This window comes from Orcinus orca, chromosome 17 (genome assembly GCF_937001465.1).
Source record: "Orcinus orca chromosome 17, mOrcOrc1.1, whole genome shotgun sequence".
Taxonomy (NCBI): domain Eukaryota; kingdom Metazoa; phylum Chordata; class Mammalia; order Artiodactyla; family Delphinidae; genus Orcinus; species Orcinus orca.
This window is the reverse complement of record NC_064575.1, coordinates 68,943,201-68,960,818: the sequence shown is the minus strand read 5'-3', so window position 1 is coordinate 68,960,818 and position 17,618 is coordinate 68,943,201. Positions and strand designations below refer to the sequence as shown.

At 36.4% G+C, this 17,618-nt stretch overlaps 1 protein-coding gene across 4 annotated transcripts in view; it reads right to left on the bottom strand.

The window, feature by feature from the left end:
* COL14A1 (collagen type XIV alpha 1 chain) overlaps window positions 1–17,618 on the bottom strand; it is a 272,810-nt gene that overhangs the window by 207,343 nt on the left and 47,849 nt on the right. For all 4 annotated transcript variants that reach the window (XM_049700664.1, XM_049700665.1, XM_033419891.2 and 1 more), the window contains 3 exons: window positions 13,245–13,361; window positions 6,290–6,433; window positions 1,928–2,017 (listed from right to left, as the gene is read on the bottom strand). In XM_049700664.1, the coding sequence (XP_049556621.1) occupies window positions 1,928–2,017; window positions 6,290–6,433; window positions 13,245–13,361 (351 nt within the window). The remainder of the gene's footprint in view (window positions 1–1,927; window positions 2,018–6,289; window positions 6,434–13,244; window positions 13,362–17,618) is intronic.

Genomic DNA, 17,618 nt, shown 5'->3' with positions numbered 1-17,618 from the left:
CATGAACTTAGCCTCTAATTAAAGCAAAACTACCAGAGTTACAAAGAGAAATGGACAAATCTCCCAGACACAGAGATTAAAATTTTTCTCAAGAACACATGCGATGGTTAAAAAAAAATTGACCACATTTAAACAATAAGTCTGAACAAATTTTTTAAAAAATTGGTACCACAATGCAATTGTTAGACACCAACAACAAATACATATCTTTTAAAAAATCTCTGTATGTTTAGAAATTAAATAATATATTTCTAAATAACTTGTGGATCAAAATAGAAAGCCTAGTAGAAATTAGAAATTATATAGCATGAACTACATAAAAATAAAACTACATATCAAAATCTATGTGATACAGCTAAACCAATACTTGGATATTTGTAGCCTTAAAAAATGCATATAATAGAAAAGGAGAAATACTGAAAATTAATGAGATAAGCATTCAATTCAGGAAGTTAGAAAAAGAAATCATAATAAGGAAAGAATATTATATATAAAAACATATAAAATAATAAGATACCATAGACAAGATGAACAAGGTTGAAGATATGCACACATTATAATTGAATAATTCAATATCTAGGTGTATATGCTAGAGAAATTCTATCACATGTACAGAAGGCAACATAAATAAGAATAGTTAGAGCAATTTTTTTTATAGCAATTTTATAATAGCAAAATACTGGGAACATCAGAGTAGAAGAGTTAAATATATTGGGTTATATTTATCCAATGGAATTCTACACAACAAAGATGAATAAATTGCCTCACATAAGTCAACATGGATAATTCAAAAAATCTAATATTTTGTGAAAAAAAGCAAGTTGCAAAGTATACATAGATTTTGATTAAATGTATACAAAATTTAAGATATGAATTCATAATTAAAATATGGTTTCAGGATTCATATATTTATGTAGTTAAATGATAAAGACACATATTGGAATGATAAACACTGAATTCAAATACTGGCAGCCTCTTAGAAGGGGAGGAAAAGGAATATTCGGGGATGTATAGGGAGTTCCTACTGTGCTGTTTATATTTATCTTCTTAACTGGATAAAGTTGCTTATTACTTATTTTTATACTTTTTATATACCTGATATATTTAACAATAAATCATAATAATATAGTTAATATAAATATAAAATTATAAATTATTAGAAGAAATAGGAAAACTTTGAAACTGAGAATTTCAAATATTGGAAAGGGTGTACGTTTTAAGAATAAATTATTGAAAAAATTGTGTCAGTTTGGTAGACTATCAAAATTGTAAAATTTGCATATCCTTTAACCCTGCAATTTCATTTTTAGAAGTATGTAGTTTTTGCAATGTGTTCGTAAAGTTTTAAAATTAAACAGCGAGATGAAGAAGGAAGGAGATGAAGAAGGAAGAAAGGTTGGTAGGTCACAAGACTATGGGGGGCCTTGAAAGTCTTGATAAGGATCTGGCCTCCATCCTAAGAGCAGTGGAAAGCCATTGAAGGAAGGGGTTTTAAGATGTGCGGGGGTCGGAGGGGTGGTACATGGGGCGTAGAGTCAGATTTGTTTTGCAAAGATCACTCTAACTTCTGGGCAGAGAACAAATTGAGATCTTGCTAAATAATAATGCACACCAGGAAAGAAACGGGAGCTTAGCGGAGTACTGGCAATAGACATGGAAAGAAATGAACAGATTCTGTCAGTATTTCAATAGAAAATAAACTCACTAGAACTTAGTGACGTAATAAATATGGAAAAGTAAGGGAGAGGAAGTGTTGACAGTTACTGTGTGTGAGGATGGAAGGAGGGAATGAGGTGGGCTGAGGGAGATTTTCGTGTTAGATCTGTACTCCTCTGATGGGACCAAAGGCCAAGGATGTATGTATTGCCTGTGTTCTTAAGACAACTCAATCCCCCAAATAAGCAAATAGTAAAAAAAAAAATCTGACCTTCTTCTGGTACAGATGGTTTATTCTCATTTCCTTTGTCCAAAACCTTGACTCTGGGTTTTGGTTCCTTTCTTTTTTCTAAATCTTTAACTGGAAAAAAAGTAAAAATACAGCAACATGTTAGGTTAAAGTCTAAAAGAAAATATTCAATGAATTTTTACTAAAACCCTTGCAAGTATTGAAAGTTTTAAGTAGAAATTAGCTCCATGGTAGAATCTCATTTCAGAAGATTGGAGCTGCTATTTTTTTCAATGTTGTCATGGGAATGTGTGGAAATCACAGAATTACGTTGGTAGAGTATTCACTATGGGCAGATGTATCAAATAAGTTTAACCCTTCATAATTGTTATAAAATCAAAAGATTAGCCCCATTTCAGACATGAGGGAATGAAGGACCAACAGGCTAAGGAGCTAAGACTTATCTCATAAAACCAGAAAGTGTTGGCACAGGATTCAAGCCACGTCTTCAGATTTCTGGAAGGCCTGTGAGCTGGCCCCTGTTCTAGAAATATCTTAGCCATGAATATACTCATTTGGAGTTGGTCTATCTGCAATAGAAGATAGGGAACTCCATAATAATTTCCTTTCAAACTTAAAAAAAATGTTTCCCTACTAATAAATAGTAGTATTTCTTCGTTACTTTCCTTATGAAATATTCATGGACCCAGAATGACCCTCGGTCCTTTAATACATTCATTCCTATGTACTCCAATAGCTTTACTTTTCACTCCACAGCAGCTTCCCTGCTATTGCTTGGCACCTGAAGTTGTCCTGAGCCATCGCTAAATGGCAGTGGTATCTGCACAAATAAAATACCCTGTGGAAAGGAGGAAGTGATCCCATGGCAAAATATTTCATTTAATTATTGCATTCACTTCATGGAAATCTGCAAACTTATTGGAGGGTTGGCTCTGTAGGGTAAGCCATGATTTCCTTTGAACCATCCTTCTTGCCTTCTTAGGGTATTATTCCATGAATCCTGTCTTTATCATCTCCTCCTCCTCTTCCTCTTCTTTTTACTGGCTTCCACCCCTTTGCTAAAAGGGTTTCAGACTTGCCATCTGCCAAGGCCGGGTTGCTCTAGTTCTATGATTCCTTTATAGAAACCTTCCTTGGCTTTCTGGTACTTAGAGATTAAATTCCATGATTAAAAATAATAATAAATACAAGATGCCTTAATCCTGCTATTTCCACTGATCTTCTCATTTTCTAAATCCATTTTTAGACGACATCTTCTGATTTCTTTATAAGGCGTGGACACTTTGGAACACCTCTTCCTTTAAATTCTTTTCTTTCTCAGTTTTTAAAAATGCATTATCCTGGGTGTTCTCATATTCCTCTGACCCCTCCTTTACATTCTCATTCTTTGGATCATTTTTCTGCTTCCATTCCTGAAACACAGTCATAAACTACATTTCCCTTGCATCCCTGTACACCCCGCGTACAATTTTATCATCCCACAGTTTTAATTCTCACCCTTCTGTGGATAATTTCCAAATCTATATGTTCAACCCCACCCACACATAGACCACGGCCTCAAATTGCTTTCATTCTGTAAAAGAAAATAAGTCTGCAACTTTAGTGTGAGGAAAGTTGTACTAAAAGTAGAAATAGATCTGGGAAAGAATAATTGCAGAGGTGGAGACTCTGAGAAACTTCACCAGGAAGGTGCCATTTGGGCCAAACTTTAAAAAATGAGCAAGATTTTGCAGGCAGAGATTAGCAAAATATATTTCCAAAGGGAAAAATAGTGGCCAAAAGTAAAGTTTGCCAAAATACGGCCAAAATCCATTCTACAGATGAACAAGAAAAAAAAAAAAACAGTCACTTTGAATTGGGCCACTAGGTCACATACAAGATGTAACACGTGTCACGCCAAGCTTCTGTCCTCCTCACGCAGGAGGCAAAATCAATTAGAAAACAGACTGTCAAGAGTAAAGTGGTATTAATGGTATTAATGGTATTATGGTATTAATCATAACAACAAAAGCAACCATGCCGCTACTGTGTGCTGACGTGAGTTAATCCACACAATAATAGGCACAAACCATCACCCCATTTGCCCATGAGGAAACTGAGGCTAGAAGTTAAGTTGCTTGGACAAATACACACACCAGATTTGGAATCATAACAGTTCAGACATGCCTTTCTGTCTTCAAAATCCAAAGATTGCTCCTTATGTTTCCCTGTGTAGAAGACGGACTTATGAAAAATTCAAATCCCTACACTAACTGCAAACCTATATCCACAGGATTTGTCTAGATCATTATTTTCCTGGATCCAAGAATGAAAGGTTTCCAGGGAGGGGAGAACAGGCTTTAGTTCCAGCTCACAGGGAGCAAAAACATAACTGAAATGCAAAATGGAAAAGGAAACCATCCAAACAAAGTTATTTTAATTTCATTCTTATAAATTGTTATTTGGGAAGAACTAAGACCTCTAACCTGCCAATAAAAATAACATAGCTAAAAAATATATATGCGTCCATATAATTTATCTAACAAGTTGGACTGTTTCACTAAGATTATGTCAGCAGAGCTAAGCAAACTGAAAACAAATGCATTTCCTTTTAAATGTTTTGAGTAAATAGCTGTTGGCAAAGTTTTAAGGCTACCTGTGATTCTTATGCTGCTAGTCAGTGGAATATTTGCAATAATCAATCGCACAAAAGCTTAAGACTAAAGTGAAATGAATTGTTTCTCCTTGTCCTTTTTACTGCTTCTCACAAACTTTAAGGAAAGTTATTTCCCTTACTCATGTAGGAATGTCAGAGGCCAGAAACTGAAGCACAGTGCCAATAAAATGAGACAGAAGGCTGATTTATATTGAAAATAACATAAAACCCTTTCCCAGAGCTTCCAGACACTGTGAATCTCAAAAGAATGTAACATTTAAAACATCTGTATGTCCTGCTGACAGGTGGATTCACCAAATGTTTTTTTTTGAGAAGTTTCAAGAGGTAGCGGGTTAACAAAGTTTTTCTTTTTAATTTAAGAAAAATCACAAAATGTGTCTCGTAAAACATAACCTAGAAGAGAAAGATAAAAAGGAAGGGAGGGGACACGGGTTCGTGCCCTGGTCTGGGAAGATCCCACATGCCGCGGAGCGGCTGGGCCCGTGAGCCATGGCCCCTGAGCCTGCGCTCGGCAACGGGAGAGGCCACAACAGTGAGAGGCCCGCGTACCGCAAAAAAAAAAAAAAAAAAAAAAAGGAAGGGAGGGACAGAAAAATCCAGATAGAACATTGCTGTATATAGAGTTCTAGAACCCACAGCCTCCCCGATTTGTGGATTAACCCTTTAAAAAGCTATTGTTACTTGAAATGATGTGTAGGATTCACTTCAAAATAATATGAGAGAGGGGAGTATGGGGGTATAAATGAAACAAGAGTGACCAAGAATGGTTAATTGTTGAAGCAACTGATGAATATTTAGGGGTTTATTTTATGAATCTGCTGATTTTTTAAGTTATGTTTAAAATTGTCCTTAATAATGAGTTGGGTTTTTTAAAGAGTCTACCTTAACAATGAAGTAACACAGAAAGTTAACCAGGACAGACCTCTTCTGTTTGTATTCCTGATACACAAAACTCTGCCCTCCAATTAGATAAGTCATCTCCAGGAAGAGAGAGTTGCTGTAGTCTCTGGTCACTAGAATATAAGGTCCATGGGGGCAGGGATTTGTCATGTTCCCAGGGCTTAGAACAGGGCCTCACACTTAGTAGCCATGCAATATACACTTGTTAAGTGGAAAAAAAAAAAAAAGAATGAGTGAATGAATGAATATTTCCTGAAAGCCAAAAGAATCAGGGTCTTTGTGGACAACTTTTAAATTCAACATAAGGAAAAGCTTTCTAATGGAACAGCACAGACATGGATAGGGCTGCCTCAGAGCTTTCTCTCCTGCTTAGAATGACTCTGTATGTCAAGTATTTTCCCAACTTACTATTTGAGAACTGGTTCAAATATGAAGACACTCCCGTCCATTCTCTTGCTAGACCATTATGGGGGCAGAGAGAGTACCTTCCTTCACAGAATCCTGAAAGTATTTATTGAGCAGCTATTATGTGCTGGGTAGATGAGATGTCTGCATAAGGCTCAGTGGACAGTGTCAGGGAGAGCATTTAAGAACTAAAACCTTTTTAAAGGATAAGTAGGAGCACCATGAAATGGGTAAAGGAAGGGACAGAGAATATTAGAGATAAAAGGAACTCACAGAAGATTATACTAAATGTCTTTGAAGATCTTTTCAAATCTAAACAATCTAGGATTTTAACCTGTTATCGATACAATATTTACCACACACTCAAACTCAGAGCTGAGATAGAGTCCCAGGGCAGCTCTTGATGGTCTGTAAATACATACTTCTGAATTGGCCTTGGGCTGGCTTGCTTTCTCTGTCTTTATTGTATGCAATAATTTGCACTGTGTAATTCTGGTCTGGCATCAGACCTTGAATAATCGCTTTAGTTGCAGTGTTCTGGAGATTCAATTGATTGGTTTTTCCACCTATAATAAAACAGAAAGATAAATCAGTTCTAAGAAGTGGGTTAACTGTGTACATTAAGAAATTTTATTAACCAGAAATCAAGATTTTAAAGGTGAAGACATTCAAAAATATGTATAATGCTATTACATAATACTAATTTTAGTACACTTTTCATTCTCACTTTCAGTTATAGTCTTTGCATTAGACAAACAGTTGTCTAAACTAGATAAAAACACATTTGCAAATATCTTTCATCATAACACTGTTGCTTTTTTTTTTTAACATCTTTATTGGAGTATAATTGCTTTACAATGGTGTGTCAGTTTCTGTTTTATAATGAAGGGAAACAGCTATACATATACATATATCCCCATATCTCTTCCCTCTTGGGTCTCCCTCCCTTCCACCACCCCATCCCACCCCTCTAGGTGGTCACAAAGCACCAAGTTGATCTCCCTGTGCTATGCGACTGCTTCCCACTAGCTATAGGTTTTACATTTGGCAGTGTATATATGTCCATGCCACTCTCTAACTTCGTCCCAGCTTAACGTTCCCCCTCCCTGTGTCCTCAAGTCCATTCTCTAGTAGGTCTGCGTCTTTATTCTCATCCTGCCCCTAGGTTCTTCATGGCCATTTTTTTTTCTTTTTAGATTCCATATATACGTGTTAACATATGGTATTTGTTTTTCTCTTTCTGATGTACTTCACTGTGTATGACAGACTCTAGGTCCATCCACCTCACTAAAAATAACTCAATTTCGTTTCTTTTTATGGCTGAGCAATATTCCATTGTATATATGTGCCACATCTTCTTTATCCATTCATCTGTGGATGGACACGTAGGCTGCTTCCATGACCTGGTTATTGTAAACAGAGCTGCAAAGAACATTGGGGTACATGACTCATTTTGAATTATGGTTTTCTCCAGGTATATGCCCAGTAGTGGGGTTGCTGGGTCATATGGTAGTTCTATTTTTAGTTTTTTAAGGAACCTCCATACTGTTCTCCATAATGGCTGTATCAATTTACTTTCCCACCAACAGTGCAAGAGGGTTCCCTTTTCTCCACACCCTCTCCAGCATTTATTGTTTGTAGATTTTTTTGATGATGGCCATTCTGACTGGTGTGAGGGCTTCCCTGGTGGCGCAGTGGTTGAGAGTCCGCCTGCTGATGCAGGGGACACGGGTTCATGCCTTGGTCCGGGAAGATCCCACATGCCATGGAGCGGCTGGGCCCGTAAGCCATGGCCGCTGAGCCTGCGCGTCAGGAGCCTGTGCTCCGCAACGGGAGAGGCCACAACAGTGAGAGGCCCGCGTACCACAAAAAAAAAAAAAAAAAAAAAAAAGAAAGAAATATTTAAAGTGATGAAGGAGAAAATCCTACACCCAAGATTACTCTACCCAGCAAGGATCTCATTCAGATTCGATGGAGAAATTAAAACCTTTACACACAAGCAAAAGCTAAGAGAATTCAACACCACCAAACCAGCTTTACAACCAATACTAAAGAAACTTCTCTAGGCAGGAAACACAAAAGAAGAAAAAGACTTACAATAAAAAACCCAAAACAATTAAGAAAATGGGAATAGGAACATGCATATCGATAATTACCTTAAATGTAAATGGATTAAATGTTCCAACCAAAAGACATAGACTGGCTGAATGGATACAAAAACAAGACCCATATATATATGGGTCTACAAGAGACCCACTTCAGACCTGGGGCCACATACAGACTGAAAGTGAGGGGATGGAAAAAGATATTCCATGCAAATGGAAATCAAAAGAAACCTGGAGTAGCAATTCTCATATCAGACAAAATAGAGTTTAAAATAAGACTATTACAAGAGACAAAGAAGGACACTACATAGTGATCAAGGGATCGATCCAAGAAGATATAACAATTATAAATATTTACACACCCAACATAGGAGCACCTCAATACATAAGGCAAATACTAACATCCATAAAAGGGGAAATCAACAGTAACACAATCATAGTAGGGGACTTTAACACCCCACTTTCACCAATGGACAGTTCACCCAAAATGAAAATAAATAAGGAAACACAAGCTTTAAATGATACATTAAATAAGATGGACTTAATTGATATTTATAGGACATTCCATCCAAAAACAACAGAATACACTTTCTTCTCAAGTGCTCATGGAACATTCTCCAGGATAGATCATATCTTGGGTCATAAATCAAGCCTTGGTAAATTTAAGAAAATTGAAATCGTATCAAGTATCTTTTCTGGCCACACTGCTATGAGACTAGATATCAGTTACAGGAAAAAATCAGTAAAAAATTAAAAGCACATGGAGGCTAAACAATACACTACTTAATAACCAAGAGATCACTGAAGTAATCAAAGAGGAAATAAAAAAAAAAGTACCCAGAAACAAATGACAATGAAAACACGATGACCCAAAACCTATGGGATGAGGCAAAAGCAGTTCTAAGAGGGAAGTTTGCAGCAACACAATCCTACCTCAAGAAACAAGAAACATCTCAAATAAACAACATAACCTTACACCTAAAGCAATCAGAGAAAGAAGAACAAAAAAAAAACCCAAAGTTAGCCAAAGCAAAGAACTCAAAAAGATCAGATAAGAAATAAATGAAAAAGAAATGAAGGAAATGATAGTAAAGATCAATAAAACTAAAAGCCGGTTCTTTGAGAAGATAAACAAAACTGATAAACTATTAGCCAGAATCATCAAGAAAAAAAGGGAGAAGACTCAAATCAATAGAATTAGAAATGAAAAAGGAGAAGTAACAACTGACACTGCAGAAATACAAAGGATCATGAGAGATTACTACAAGCAACTATATGCCAATAATATGGACAACCTGGAAGAAATGGACAAATTCTTAGAAATGCACAACCTTCTAAGACTGAACCAGGAAGAAAGAGAAAATATGAACAGACCAATCACAAGCACTGTAATTGAAACTGTGATTAAAAATAGCACAGGGAGATCAGCTCAGGGCTTTGTGACCACCTAGAGGGGTGGGATAGGGAGGGTGCGACGGAGACGCAAAAAGGAGGGGATATGGGGATACATATATACATATAGCTGATGCACTGTTATACAGCAGAAACTAACACAACACTGTAAAGCAATTATACTCCAATAAAGATGTTAACAATAACAAAAAAATCATCCAACAAACGAAAGCCCAGGACCAGATGACTTCACAGGAGAATTCTATCAAATATTTAGAGAAGAGCTAACATGCTTACTTCTCAAACTCTTCCAAAATATAGCAGAGGGAGGAACACTGTCAAAGTCATTCTACGAGGCCACCCACCATCACCCTGATAACAAAACCAGACAAAGATATCACAAAGAAAGAAAACTACAGGCCAATATCACTGATGAACATAGATGCAAAAATCCTCAACAAAATACTAGCAAACAGAATCCAACAGCACATACACCATGATCAAGTGGGGTTTATCCCAGGAATGCAGGAATTCTTCAATATAAGGAAAGCAATCAATGTGATAAACCATATTAACAAAGTGAAGGAGAGAAACCATATGATCATCTCAGCAGATGCAGAAAAAGCTTTCGACAAAATTCAACACCCATTTCTGATAAAAACCCTCCAGAAAGTAGGCATAGAGGGAACTTTCCTTCACATAATAAAGGCCATATATGACAAACCCACAGCAAACATCATTCTCAACGGTGAAAACCTGAAACCATTTCCACTAAGATCAGGAATAAGACAAGGTTGCCCATTCTCACCACTATTATTCAACATAGTTTTGGAAGTTTTAGCCACAGCAACCAAAGAAGAAAAAGAAATAAAAGGAATCCAAATCGGAAAAGAAGAAATAAAGCTGTCACTGTTTGCAGATGACATGATACTATACGTAGAGAATCCTAAAGATGCTACCAGAAAACTACTAGAGCTAATCAATGAATATGGTAAAGTAGCAAGATACAAAATTAATGCACGGAAATCTCTAGCATACCTATACACTAATGGTGAAAAATCTGAAAGTGAAATTTAGAAAACATTCCCATTTACCACTGCAACACAAAGAATGAAATATCTAGGAATAAACCTACCTAGGAGACAGAAGACGTGTATGCAGAAAATTATAATACACTGATGAAAGAAATTAAAGATTATACAAATAGATGGACAGATATACCATGTTCTTGGATTGAAAGAATCAACATTGTAAAAATGACTCTACTACCCAAAGCAATCTACACATTCAATGCAATCCCTATCAAACTACCACTGGCATTTTTCACAGAACTAGAACAAAAAATTTCACAATTTGTATGGAAATGCAAAAGACCCCAAACAGCCAAAGCAATCTTGAGAAAGAAAAATGGAGCTGGAGGAATCAGGCTCCCTGACTTCAGACTCTGCTACAAAGCTACAGTAATCAAGACAGTATGGTACTGGCACAAAAACAGAAATATAGATCAATGGAACCGGATAGAAAACACAGAGATAAACCCATGCACATATGATCACCTTATCTTTGATAAGGGAGGCAAGAATATACAGTGGAGAAAAGACAGCCTCTTCAATAAGTGGTGCTGGGAAAACTGGACAGCTACATGTAAAACTATGAAATTAGAACACTCCCTGACACCATACACAAAAAATAAACTTAAAATGGATTAAAGACCTAAATGTAAGGCCAGACACTATCAAACTCTTAGAGGAAAACATAGGCAGAACACTCTATGACATAAATCATAGCAAGATCCTTTTTGACCCACCTCCTAGAGAAATGGAAATACAAACAAAAATAAACAAATGGGACCTAATGAAACTTAAAAGCTTTTGCACAGCAAAGGAAACCATAAACAAGACCAAAAGACAACCCTCAGAATGGGAGAAAATATTTGCAAATGAAGCAACTGACAAAGGATTAATCTCCAATATTTACAAGCAGCTCAATATCAAAACAACAAACAATCCAATCCAAAAATGGGCAGAAGACCTAAATAGACATTTCTCCAAAGAAGATATACAGATTGCCAACAAACACATGAAAGGATGCTCAACATCATTAATCATTAGAGAAATGCAAGTCAAAACTACAATGAGATATCATCTCACACCGGTCAGAATGGCCATTATCAAAAAATCTATAAACAATAAATGCTGGAGAGGGTGTGGAGAAAAGGGAACACTCTTGCACTTTTGGTGGGAATGTAAATTGATACAGCCACTATGGAGAACAGTATGGAGGTTCCTTGAAAAACTAAAAATAGAACTACCATACGACCCAGCAATCCCACTACTGGGCATATACCCTGAGAAAACCATAGTTCAAAAAGAGTCATGTACCACAGTGTTCACTGCAGCTCTACTTACAATAGCCAGGATACGGAAGCAACCTAAGAGTCCATCAACAGATGAATGGATAAAGAAGATGTGGCACATATATACAATGAAATATTACTCAGCCATAAAAAGAAACGAAATTGAGTTATTTGTAGTGAGGTGGATGGACCTAGAGTCTGTCATACACAGTGAAGTACGTCAGAAAGAGAAAAACAAATACCGTATGCTAAAACATATATATGGAATCTAAGAAAAAATAAAAAAGGTCATGAAGAACCTAGGGGCAAGACGGGAATAAAGCACAGACCTACTGGAGAAGGGACTGGAGTATATGGGGAGGGTGAAGGGTAAGATGTGACAAAGTGAGAGAGTGGCATGGACATATATACACTACCAAATATAAAATAGATAGCTTGTGGGAAGCAGCCACATAGCACAGGGAGATCAGCTCGGTGCTTTGTGACCACCTAGAGGGGTGGGACAGGGAGGGTGGCAGGGAGGCAGACACAAGAGGGAAGAGATATGGGAACATATGTATATGTATAACTGATTCACTTTGTTATAAAGCAGAAACTAACACACCATTGTAAAGCAATGATATTCCAATAAAGATGTTAAAAAAAAAAAAAAGACTGCTTTGGCTATTCAGGGTCTTTTGTATCTCCATACAAACTTTAAGATTTTTTGTTCTAGTTCTGTAAAACATGCCATTGGTAATTTGACAGCGATTGAATTGAATCTGTAGATTGCTTTGGGTAGTATAGTCATTTTCACAATGTTGATTCTTCCAATCCAGAAACATGGTATATCTGTCCATCTGTTTGTATCACATTTAGTTTCTTTCATCAGTGTCTTATAATTTTTGCATACAGGTCTTTTGTCTCCTTAGGTAGGTTTATTCCTAGGTATTTTATTCTTTTTGTTGCAGTGGTAAATGGGAGTGTTTCCTTAATTTCTCTTTCAGATATTTCATCATTAGTGAGTGTATAGGAATGCAAGAGGTTTCTGTGCATTACTTTTGTATGCTGCTACTTCACCAAATTCATTGATTAGCTATAGTAGTTTTCTGGTAGCATCTTTACGATTCTCTATGTATAGTACCATGTCATCTGCAAACAGTGACAGCTTTACTTCTTGTTTCCCAATTTGGATTACTTTTATTTCTTTTTCTTCTCTGATTGCTGTGGCTAGGCTAAAACTTTGGAGGTAATTTTTAATTGTCAATAGACCAAAAGAACTGATACATGTTGAAACAGAGGTAGTGAGGATTCTTGATAGTCTGAAAATTTTGCCTGAGGAAAATTATGGGGAGTCCAATAGTTATTCTTTAAATTTGGGGAACATTATTTTCTTGAGTAGAGGGTAAGATTTCAAGCTCCAAAGCTTAAATAAAACCAAAATCCTTCAAATGAGCTTAAAGCAGCACTTAGCACAATACATTTTTAGGTCCCTGTGTGCAAAAAATTTCTAATACTCTAAAAAATACAGTTGAGTGTTTTTACCTGAAGCTGGAGTCACAAGAAGTTTGTATCCACCAAATTTCCCTCTCGGAGCCTTCCATGAAATCTGGATACTATCATGAGATAATACATTATATCTTAACCTTGTGGGTGGAGCCACTGAAAAGGAAAAACAAAAATTTTTTAAATTTTGAAACTTTTAAACTTCCACTGTTAAGTTGAAAAGCCAAAGTAATGTAATCAGAATATGCAAGACTTCATGTTCTTTCTACAACTGCATTAGTGAGTTGATCAGTTTGCAAAATAACACAAACTCAAAAGCATTTGTTTCTTACTCAGGAGATAAGCATTTGCCAAGTAGTACTGATCTTGTGACAAACAACTATGACTTAGGGTTAGAATTTAATACCTTAGTCCAGCTTAATAATTGAAGCCAACCTTATAAAATGTTTTTATTATGTTATAAGGATGAACTTTTGTACTTGGAATACAAAAGCTTTTGTAATCTACTCTAGTGGGATCTGTTTTATGCCTTTAGGTTTTTCACTTTATTAATTGAGTACTTTTTATGATATGATAATTTAAGGTCATTACAGACATATTATAGTAATAAGATCTTCATTTAAAAACATTTTGAGAAAGAGATTGTAAAGGACCAAAATAAAAAAAAATAATAATAATAAAAGATAATTGCTTTATAAACTTGAATTCATTCTTCACGTGTAGCTGATTTATACCTTTCAGAAAGACACACAGCACATGGTCATGAATCATCCCAGCATATTTAATCTTTCCCGATAGTTCACAAAATAGGTCGGTCTATATTACTTTTTGTGTAAGTCATTCAAACTTCAAAACGTATCTTTGGAACTCTACAGCAGTGCTCCAGAATTTCTAAAGAAATATTTTCGTAAGAAGATTTTTACTATATAATATATAAATCAGTTTGTCACAAAAGAAAATTTAATGCTTAACAGAAAAGTTAGCACTTATTACCCACTTTTATGCCTGGCCTTTCTTTCCCACTTTAGGACACAGAGTCTGGGGAAGGAAACAAACATTCTTTTTAATAGGTATATAGCATAATACGGGGTTTGGACATTAGTTTGATTCCCAGTTCTGTCACTTATTAGATGAATAAGCTTGAGCAAGAGATTGTTTCTTCCAACGCCTTATCTCTAGAAAAGGTGAGAGCAATACTTTCTGCACAGGATAAGTGAAAATGTTAAAGAAGACAAGGGATATAGTGCATTATGATAGATGGCCAATAAATGTTTGTTCCCCTCCTCTTTTACTTCATCTACTGGATGATCTCAAAAGCTTATTTAATATTCACAAAAATACATTGCTATCCCAATTTTATATATAAGGGATACAAGGAGAAGCTAAGAGATTCATCCAAGTGCACATACTGGTGCATGACACTCTCTGACCTCAAACAAAATGCTCTGTTGCTTCCGGAGAAGATTTGTATTAAGAAGTCACCCTTCACTTAGCTAGAAGAATGAGTAATTTAACACTACAAACTCTCCACTCATCTGAAATCAGCGAGAACTGAAGGACACAATCTTAAGAGTAGTATTCTCTCTCTACTTGCCATTTACTACCTCTTAGCAGAGGATGCTAGTCACACAAAACAAAAACACAAGCTTCCCATTCTCAATATGACTTGAATGAAAAAGTCTACATTTCTCTGGCTTATGGGAAAATATGGATTTATCATAAGAACTGTTATGTTGAACTAGAAGAGGAAGTTGGCTAAACCTAACATTTGGATGAACAGAGAAACTATTACTGTTTGGCTTCGACTGGAACTTGGGGAGAAAAATGTATTTATAGATAGGTTCTTATTACTTGTGGAAGAAAATTAAAAATAAAAGTTTTTAAATGTTAAACAACACATCCAGTTTCTGAGCCAAATCTTGCCAGTGGGCTGGTAGACATCCTTGGCCAAGCTTATCGCAAAGTCCTCATTTTTGCTCGTTTTTTTAAAAACTGAGTACACAGTATAAAGGTTACTAAAGGCCTGACAGAGGCTTCTGGTGTGTGTGGTTTTTTGTTTTTTGTTTTTTGTTTTTCGGTACGCGGGCCTCTCACTGTTGTGGCCTCTCCCGTTGCCGAGCACAGGCTCCGGACACGCAGGCTCAGCAGCCATGGCTCACGGGCCCAGCCGCTCCGCGGCATGTGGGATCTTCCTGGACCGGGACACGAACCCGTGTCCCCTGCATCGGCAGGCGTACTCTCAACCACTGCGCCACCAGGGAAGCCCCTCTGGTGTGTATTTTTAAGCATTTCTAATGATTTCTAGCTTTGTTTTAATTGAACTTAGTTCTTGAAATCTACTATTTGTATTACTGGGATCTGCATTTTTTTTTTCTTTTTTTTGGCCACACTTCACAGCTTGTGGGATCTTCCCAGGCCAGGGATTGAACCCAGGCCACTGCAGTGAAAGCCCAGAATCCTAACCAGTAGGTCACCAGGGAAGTCTGGGATCTGCACTTTTATTTTTGATTTCTGCTAATTCTTATGAAGTATGTCAGGGGTTGGCAAACTACCACTCATGGGCCAAATCTGGCCCATTGCCTGCTTTTATAAATAAAGTTTTATTGGAACACAGCCATGCTGATTTGTTTACATATTGTCTGTGGCTTATTTCACACTGCAATGGCAAAGTTGAGTAGTTGTGATAGATACCGTATAGCCCACAATGCCTGGAATATTTATTATCTGGCCTTTTGCAGAAACAGTATGCTAACCTCTGAAATAAGTGCACAATATATATAAAGTGTGCAAAGTGACATTACTAGATAAACATGGTAATCCTGAAAAAATGGCAGTGTTGGTGCTGAAAGAGTCATTCATCAGTAGAGCAAGGAAGTCTAAATGTGATAAAGTGTTTAAGGAGTGCTAATGTCTAATGTTTGGAATTTAAGGCTGTAGAAAAGTCAGATGCAAGAAACAGCACGCCCTAAGTGAGGCTCACTTGTTTGGAAAGGAATGGAACTTGACTCTTTGCATGGTCAAATAGTTTTAAAACACTTGGAGTTAATGACCATACTTCCAACTACTTCCTGCAACACACAGGGATCAGTTGGGAAGAAAAATTCTCTCTTGTTTTAAGCACTGGCTTTGTTATAATTTGTTACAGCAGCAATAGAGAACTAATACAGTCAGTATTAAAAGGTATACAGGAAACTAACTCTCTCCTCCTAATCAACCTAATGCACTTTACCTCTTAGTCTCTCCATGTAATTCTTAACTTTCCCTCTACAGAGAATGTGAACCTCCATTGACCCAAATAACTGTTTATATCTGGATTATTCCAGTATTTTCTTTTCAAGACAAGTTATTAAATGAATTGGAACACAGAGAATATAATGGTGTGTTGGTTGTAGGGAAAAAATATGTATAGCATGACAGAATGGTGGCACCAATACTGTCTCAGAACTTCACAGTAAATCTATACTTGGTTCTAGCAGTGTTTGTCTTGGATGGTTACAAAAAGGAAACACTAAAGATAAAGTAGCTGTCACTTAAAAACTTCAAAGCATATACATTTGAGACTTTGCATAGGGGCTAGATTTCACTTTATAGAGACCTCTGTGTTAACACATTTACCCATACTTTTTGCTGTTATTAGTAGTCAAATATATTTGGAAGTTTGAGAATATTTTCTTTACTACTGTTTTCACCATCTTTGTAATAGATCATGAGATTATAACATTTTAGATTCTAAGCAAGATAAAGAGAACTCTCTAGCATATCCCAGAGTAAATTTCCCTCAAATTTTAATTTCTCCTATTTCTAAAACAATACTTTTAATACATTTACCAATACATTTAATTAAAAAATGACTGAGATAAAAAGTTAAGGTCTTCTGTTATTTGTTTGTGGTTTTTAAGACCACTTGGAAATATAATACAAATACTTCTCTGCTGTTTAAAGGTTTTTTGCTTAATAAATATAATAGTTTATTCCACCAGTACAGCACCCTAAACTATGTTTTGAAGGGGAAAACACTCTCAGTGCCCATACTGCTCCATTTCTATCAGTCAGAGATTTTTAGTTGCAAATAAAAGAAACTTTCTCTGGCCAATTTAAGCAAAAAATGTATTTACTGGTAGATAATGAAGTAGGTCATATAATTATAGTAAAAGTTAAATAGGCTTTGAAAGTATAGGAATCTGGGAACACTCTGGATACAGTTTCTAGGAACTAGTGACCATTTTTTCTTAGGGCATGTCTTTGGAATGAAATGACTGGAGCTATTTTCCATCCTTCCATCACTGGACACAAGTTTCAGATTCTTGGGAGAGTTGGCCTGACTGGTTTGAGTCATTTTCTCACCCCTTAGCCCAGAGAGGAAGTCTGGTGGATACAGCAGCCAAGGCTCTGTGTGGTGGTGGAGGGAGTGTT